This window comes from Phyllobates terribilis, unplaced genomic scaffold (genome assembly GCF_046119375.1).
Source record: "Phyllobates terribilis strain yellow unplaced genomic scaffold, ASM4611937v1 Scaffold_5__5_contigs__length_657084704, whole genome shotgun sequence".
NCBI lineage: Eukaryota > Metazoa > Chordata > Amphibia > Anura > Dendrobatidae > Phyllobates > Phyllobates terribilis.
The window spans coordinates 230,068,762-230,077,189 of NW_027362765.1; the positions used below are offsets into that span (position 1 = coordinate 230,068,762).

Here is an 8,428-nt window from a genome sequence, read left to right on the forward strand (position 1 = left end):
GCCCTTCATTTTTCATCCATCAGTGTGTCACTTTTGCCTCAAAATGCCCTTATTAATGTATTCACCCGCATAGAAAGAAAAATGCAGGTAACTTCAGAAAGGTCCAGCTCTTCCTAAAGAAACCAGCTCGGAATAGAGACCTATTGATAGCGCTCCATGGAAGAAAAGTATGTGAATGAGCTCTTTTGCAGAGCTAAAGAAACTATCTCGCAACTACCGCCTAGGCCTAGGATGGGCAGCTATTCTATAAGGCAATGTACGACCCTTTAACAAGCCTTGCAACAGGACAAGGGCTAAATGCCAAGCTAGAAACAAATCCACAGACAGCTGTGTCAGGGTGCTTGCCCTTCGTCAGTGTAGAAAAGAGTATGGCTAAGGCCACATTCACACATTCAGTATATGGTGAGATTTTTACCTCAGTATCTGTAAGCCAAAACCCAGAGAGGAACAATCTCCCACTCCTGGTTTTGGCTTACACATACTGAGGTAAAAAAACTCACCAAATACTGAACGTGTGAACGTGGCGTGACGTTCACAACCCTCAAGGGAAGATGCCAGTAGCACACTGGGGGTGGGGGAAGGAAACAAGAGTCAAATGCATAATGTGCCACAATGCATCAGAATATTAAAGGGGTTTTTTCATGAACAAAAGTTCATTTTAATCAATGGCTGTGTCTGATCGTGTAAGGCACATACCACATCTCCTGGGCTGGGGAGGAAGCGAAAGAGTATACAGACATTAGAGCATGGGATCACAGTTGATTCATTTTGTGAAGTAAAACATTTCTCTGCCTGTTTTTAAACAATGTTTTACTTCAAAGAAAGAATCAGCTGTGATCCCATGCTCTAATGTCTGTTTACTCTTTCGCTTCCTCCCCTGCCCAGGAGCTGTGGTATGATCAGACCATTGTTCGTCGGAAAACCCCTTTAAATTCTTAATTTTAACAGATTATATTTAAAGGCGATGTTTCAGAGTAGACATAGCAGTCAGACCCGCATTGATTGTACTTTGACGGGATTTCCTAGCAATATTTCACCAATACTGAGACAATCCTCTTAAAAAATCAATGACTTGGGCATTAATGGTTGTATCAGAAGTCAGCTAAGTGGCACATATTAGATACGTTACTTAAGAGATCTGCAGAATTATTCTAAAAAATTATTTCTTTAATAATACCAACTAAATCAATGTACAGGTTGAGTAGAACAACTCTGAAAATTGGTATTTTCCAATTTCTGTCCATGTGCAATGAATATGAAATTCCCAGAAGTCATCCGAGCCATTACTAATGCACTCCTGTGCTCCAATGGAAAGTTTATTTTGGATTTTTATAGAAGTTAACAGGTAAATTTTGGTACAGAATGTAGGATGGATTGTCCTGAAACTTTAAACAATTTCTACTGTATCCCATAGTTTAAGCTTGCAAACCTCTGAAGGTTGGAGAGGAAGCTTCTAATTTAGTATAAGTGGGCTGTCTTAGGTCCATTACAACTGGAGGACTGATCTAGTTCATAACCCCCCGTATGGTAAAGCTATCGAGACTGGTATTGTATAATTGATTTTCTGTTTGTTAGAAAAAGTTACAAATGTTTTATTTTAAGAAAACCAAATAAAAATTAATTGAAAGAAAGAATTGTAAAGAAGACAACATGATGGTGTTTGATGGGTGAATAGTGAGATGTAACTACACAGCCATGGAGCAGTGGATAACAGTAGGGTAACGTAGAGGACATTGGAAATGTAACTGGTTCAGATCAGACTGTGATTAAAGCTTATTCTTTGCTGTACATAGTATATGTCCACCATTAAATACAGAACTACACCTCTATTAACAGACTAATAGTAAAGAGCTGTCTGTGTTGGCAGGGTCCAGTCACCACTGGGAGGAATTCCATAAATGTGCAGAAGACAACTCAAGGCATCAAGCTTATGATGATACTCTTCTATCTCTCAGCATCCAAACATGGGATACAGTCTTTTTTGGGCAAGACATAACTATTACAATGAGAGTGTCAAACCAAAGCCAGTTAAAGAAGAAAGTGTGTATGTTTCTCTACGCTCAGTATGTAAATGACAATGGGATTGGCTGCCCATACTTCTGGAAAGAACAGTCTGAATTGTCTCTACAGGCAAAAGAAGGTAACTACTCAACAGGACGTAGAAATGTATTTGTGGTAAGACCTTGTGAAACGTGCATGGTATTGTCAAACATACACTGCTCAAAAAAATAAAGGGAACACTCAACTAACACATCCTAGATCAGAATGAATGAAATATTCTCATTGAATACTTTGTTCTGTACAAAGTTGAATGTGCTGACAACAAAATCACACAAAAATCATCAATGGAAATCAAATTTATTAACCAATGGAGGCCTGGGTTTGGAGTCACCCCCAAAATTAAAGTGGAAAAACACACTACAGGCTGATCCAACTTTGATGTAATGTCCTTAAAACAAGTCAAAATGAGGCTCAGTATTGTGTGTGGCCTCCACGTGCCTGTATGACCTCCTTACAACGCCTGGGCATGCTCCTGATGAGGTTGCGGATGGTCTCCTGTGGGATCTCTTCCCAGACCTGGACTAAAGCATCCGCCAACTCCTGGACAGTCTGTGGTGCAACGTGACGTTGGTGGATGGAGCGAGACATGATGTTCCAGATGTGCTCAATCGGATTCAGGTCTGGGGAACGGGAGGGCCAATCCATAGCTTCAATGCCTTCACCTTGCAGGAACTGCTGACACACTCCAGCCACATAAGGTCTGGCATTGTCCTGCATTAGGAGGAACCCAGGTCCTGCTGCTGGGTTGTTGCCCTCCTACGGCCCCCTCCACGTCTCCTGGTGTACTAGCCTGTCTCCTGGTAGCGCCTCCAGCCTCTGGCCACTACGCTGACAGACACAACAAACCTTCTTGCCACAGCTCGCATTGATGTGCCATCCTGGATGAGCTGCACTACCTGAGCAACTTCTGTGGGTAGTAGAGTCCGTCTCATGCTACCACGAGTGTGAAAGCACAACCAACATTCAAAAGTGACCAAAACATCAGCCAGAAAGCATTGGTACTGAGATGTGGTCTGTGGTCCCCACCTGCAGAACCACTCCTTTATTGAGTGTGTCTTGATTATTGCCAATAATTTCCATCTATTGTCTATTCCATTTGCACAACAGCATGTGAAATTGATTGTCAATCAGTGCTGCTTCCTAAGTGGACAGTTTGACTTCACAGAAGTTTGATTTACTTGGAGTTATATTTTGTTGTTTAAGTGTTCCCTTTATTTTTTGAGCAGTGTATAAGTGCACACGCTACTTCTCAAGTGCTGAAAATTTAGGATTTTGGAAATTTTGGAAAAATTGATTTTGGAATGGTTTATGGTCCAAGATCCACATTAAAACCGCTTAAAGCTTTCAATTAAATTCAATGGAAACACACATGAGAATTTTTGAGCATTTCCCATTCAAATTAATAGGAAGCTAACACTATGTATCCTTGTGGTGCTTTTCAGGCAACCTTGCATTTTATTCATGATCTAGTGACAGATTGACATCAAATAGGGTTTAAGGCCATCAGAGTTGATAGAAGAAAATAACAACCCGTCTATAAGGCCAAGTTTAAACTAATATTTTTGGTCCAAGTGTCGTCAGTGAAAAAAGTGACAGCATGCACCAGTTTCTTCCATGTGTCGTGTGAGACTCATTCAAGTCTATGGGTGCGCAAAAAAAAAATAAATCAGATTCCATACCGAACCACAGTAGAGATACACGGATACATTGCAATTCTTTAACATTGGAAACTGTATTTAGTCTTTTCAAAAAATGCTGCTGTATAAAAACAAATTACATATGGATTAGAAATGAGAAAAAAATTGGCCAACTTTTTTGGATGAAACTTTTGACGATTTTTTTTATACCCCGGTGTGAACTTAGCCTAAAAGTGGAAAGTTGCTGCGGAAAACATTTAAGATCTGCCATGTCTAAGCATTTCTGGAACATATATCGGCTTCAGATACTATTATTATCAGGCTCCACTGGGGTTTCCTGTGGCCTTCTTATGGGTAGGTCTGACCCTCCTAGGTATTATTATAAAGTTAGGTTAGGGCTACATCACACGTCAAACTCTAGCCCATGGGCCAAATCCGGCCTACAGGGTGGTTTTATTTGGCCCTCAACACCAGAATCACCACCCCTATGTGGGGACCATTATTCTGTATGGAGGACTATGTGGGGCCCATTATTCTGTATGGAGTACTGTGTTGGGCCCATTATTCTGTATGGAGGACTATGTGATGCCCATTATTCTGTATGGAGGACTGTATGGGGCTATTATTTTGTATGGAGGACTATGTGAGGCCCATTATTCTGCACATGACTTTGCCGTCATAAACTGCAATGCCGAGTGTGACTTGCATGAAATAGTAAGACACAGACAAGTAGCACGGATATTTTTGGTCAGGCGGCTTGTCTGAAAGTCACCATGTAGTCCAAGCCTTATTATTGCTATATCGGTATAAGTAAATAATACTTATGATCACTAGTTATAATAAAGTAGCTCTTATGCAGATGGCCGGCTCCCAAGCCTACCAAATTACATAATTTACTGTTTTTCACTATAAACAAAATCATTTGCTATTTTTCTATGCCTTAACTTTCGATCTACAACTACAATTGTCTGCCATCAGATAACACAGTGACCGCTCAGATTCATCCTCTGGAGTACGCAGTCTCTCCATCAAAAACCCATGTGGTCAGACTCATTGGCCTTCTTAAGGACGAGATCAGCACATGTTTTGTAAGCAAGACATTGATAATAAGCAAACCAAAGGTTGTAGTCCAGGTATGAAATGGATGTTGTGAATACCAATATAACACTTCAGAATGTAGAAATCTCAGATATTAAATCCTCCACATATTTTCAGATGGCAGAGGAGGCGATACAGTACTGTCTCATCACAGTCACCGTCAGTATCACAAACCCACTGGAGGAGAATCTAGAGGACTGTTTTATAACAGTATCTGGAGAAGGCCTTATACACAAGGAAAGAGTATACAGGTAAGTGGGTCTGGCCATTTTCTGAGGGATCACATGGAAAATACCATAAATGATTTTAACTTGTAAAACTTAAAAAACTCATGTCAGCCTAGTTCTAATATTAAAGCCGATTTTCTTGCAAAGCTGAAGCTTAGTGACTTGTTTTGTCCAATTCAAAGGCTTCCATTTTTCGTTTGGAGCTCATCAGCCATTAGAGTGAATGGGGCAACTTGACTCATCAGGGTTTCACTTTTGATGAATTTAAAGGCCCCAACTCATCATTTGTAGTCTTTTTAAGTCACTTTCCTTTTTAGTCTCGTGATATAGTTGCTGTTTTTGGTACTAAATTAATCAAAATGGCGCGTGTAATTCATGAATTTGGAGTAAAGTAAAAAAATTATTTTTTTCCGGTCTTGAACTGCTTTTGCGTTAAAATTCTGATGTACTCGAAAACACATCAGGGGGGACAGGAGTGAAGTCATGCCAAATTTTGCAACTTTTTAAAAAGTCGTGATTGAGGAATCGGGCGAAAACATCTGGAATTGCTAAACTTTTTGCCCACAAAGCGGAAAAACAAAACAGGCGAGTACATATAAAATACACTTCGAAAAAGCCAGAAATAGAATGAATTGGTGGCAAGCAAAAGAAAAGACACAAAACTAGACAAAAAACGGGTTCAAAGGCGATGAAGAATCATGCCTATGTTTGAAAAATGCAGTGGTGGCGATTCATTAAGACTGGATTATTGCACGAAGCGCTTGTAGGGGACTATAACCTGATTCATTAAGTGGCATGCACCACCTAATGAATCAGGCGCTTCTGATACTCCGCGTATGCCCGCGTTCCACCCATGTCCTGCCCATGTTACACCCATATTAGCATAGCTGGCCGGGACTGGCATATAAATGCCAACAATCACAATATTTTTCTGCAACTGCCAGGTTGTGCAAAAATATAATCACTCAAGGTTTTACACCAGATTTCTGGTATAAGCACCTTAATGAGACGACCCCACTGTGAGATTAGTGCAGCCCTGGTCCAGGCGCTAGCTTGTCCGCCATGGCATCTAAACCAGAGCAAACTAGACCCTACAAATCTTTTTTACTCAATTCTATTATATCTTAATATAAAACAAATAACATGAGTTCCAAAAATCCCTCTCGATGAACCTGGATTTGATTTACGGTGGATTAATTAACCATGAATAAAAGTAGTCGTTATTCAGTTACTGCACAAAAGTGTTATGCACAATTCCATGCAACAGACCTATACTGCATTGTGTGCCACCATATGGCGCCTCCATCAGGCGATACCTTTCCGCTTATGTTCTATTTTCTATCAGCTTGCTTTGTCTGACAATAACCTCTTAACATTTCTCACATTTTTTTTGCCTGTTCTTATTTAGATGTGAAACTATTGATCCAAATACCACTGGTCGCTACATCATCCCTTTTTCGCCAAGCCAAAGTGGTGCCCGAAAACTACATGTCAAATTCGAGTGCAGACAGTTCCGTGAAGTGAGAAGCAGCCATGGTATAGATATTCTCCCAGCGGATATTCTGTCCTTCAAGTGAGGACGAAAAGGACACAAGTACAGTGAATATGTTATATGAGCTTTTACAATATATCCCTGGACCTGAGCTGCTGTATGTATCTCCTACTGTACATCCATGGCACTGATGCACATGACCTTGCGATATTTAGATATTCAATGGTAAACTAATAGTTTATGGCATTTCATTTTATGTCTAGACATCTCAGTAAAACTGCACAGTATTTATTCATTTTCCAAAATCTCATAAAAAAAAAAGTGGTTTTAGGGTATGGCCAGAGAGTGCAGTGACGGCGTGGACAAAGCGCCAACCACTAACTGCGTGGTTTGAAACAAAATTGTGTGACAATCTCAATAGGTGTCGTTGTGTCCAAATGCGGCCACCTAAATCATCTGAACCTAGCCTTGAGGTATTTAAACATGTCTCTTCCAGGCTGATTCCGCCTGGACCCCGCCTGATAAAGTGCTAAAAAAAATCCAAAAATGAACAAACATATACATGACAACGTAAAGACGACTTGCTGTGAATATGTCCAGTCTTTCTGAACGTCTTAACCACTTCATGCTTCCACATTAAAATTGGATGAAGGGTTTAGGCGTTTCAGCTCCTTAACATGTGCCACCCTATCATGCATGAAAATGATCTTGCTGCGGAATGCACGGTTCTTCTTCTTGAACCATGGAAAGAAGTGCTGTTTGAGAAACTCAACATACATTATGGAGTTCATCTTTACCCCTTCAGGGATCCTAAAAGGGCCGACAATCTCTCTCCCCATGATTCCAGCCCAAAACATTACTCCACCTCCTCCTTGTTGGCGCCGTAGCCGTGTTTGCATGGGGTGTCCATCAACCAGCCATCTTCCACTCCATCCATCTGGACCATCGAGATCATTTCATGCATGATAATGCCCCGTCTCATGCTGCACATAACACATCTGCATCTCTGGCTGCTGTGGGCATAAAAGGGGACAAACTTATGGTGTGGCCCCCATGCTCCCCTGACCTCAACCCCATTGAGAACCTCTGGAGCATCATCAAAAGGAGTGTCTATGATGGCGGGAGGCAGTTCACATCTAAGCAACAGCTCTGGGAGGGTATTCTGTCCTCATGCAAAACAATTGAAGCAGAAACCATCCAAAACCTGACAAATTCAATGGACGAGAGAGTTCCGAAGCTCCTTTCGAACAAGGGGTCCTATGTGCAAATGTAACATCACCTAGAATAAAGTTTTGAGTTGAAAACTGTTTGATTTCAGTTTGTAATAACCTGCTAATGCTTATAATTTCAAAAATGACCATTTTTTTGTTCTTTATTAAAATGAAAAGGTTAAAACTCTGCTGTGCATAATAATTTGGAACATGCATTTTGAGTGCAGTTTCAGCTTTTTATTTTTTTAAAAATATACTGTTATCATAGGCAGTTTGTACAAAAACCTTTCAATTGTACTCTAATAGTTATTTGACTGGAAAATTACAATGACTGCAATTCATATAGGTAATTTGGGAAAATCGGAGAAAATATTATTTGCATAATAATTTGGAACACAGTGTATATGGACATACTTGGCCCTCTTGATTTTTTTTTCTGCACAAACCATTGGTGATAGAACAATGAGATCATGTTGATCAATTTATCTATTTACATCCTGAATTGAACCAACCTCACACTGTAGGATGATTGGACTTAATTTGTGTCTATTTTCATCCTTAGGCCACGGCCCCACTCTCAGTATTTTTTCTCAGGAGTGAAAGCCAAAACCAGGAGTGGGTGATAAATGCAGAATTGGTGCAGTTGTTTCTATTATACCTTTTCTCTGATTGTTCCTCACCTGGTTTTGGCTTCCACTCCTG

The 8,428-nt window shown here is 40.4% G+C and overlaps 1 protein-coding gene across 1 annotated transcript in view; it reads left to right on the forward strand.

The window, feature by feature from the left end:
• Positions 1–7,792, forward strand: part of LOC141272803 (protein 4.2-like) — a 42,746-nt gene extending 34,954 nt beyond the window's left edge. The window contains exons 14-17 of the mRNA XM_073683872.1: positions 1,868–2,140; positions 4,677–4,831; positions 4,914–5,047; positions 6,432–7,792. Of these exons, the coding sequence (XP_073539973.1) occupies positions 1,868–2,140; positions 4,677–4,831; positions 4,914–5,047; positions 6,432–6,600 (731 nt within the window). The 3' untranslated portion in view covers positions 6,601–7,792. The remainder of the gene's footprint in view (positions 1–1,867; positions 2,141–4,676; positions 4,832–4,913; positions 5,048–6,431) is intronic.
• Positions 7,793–8,428: the final 636 nt, after the last annotated feature.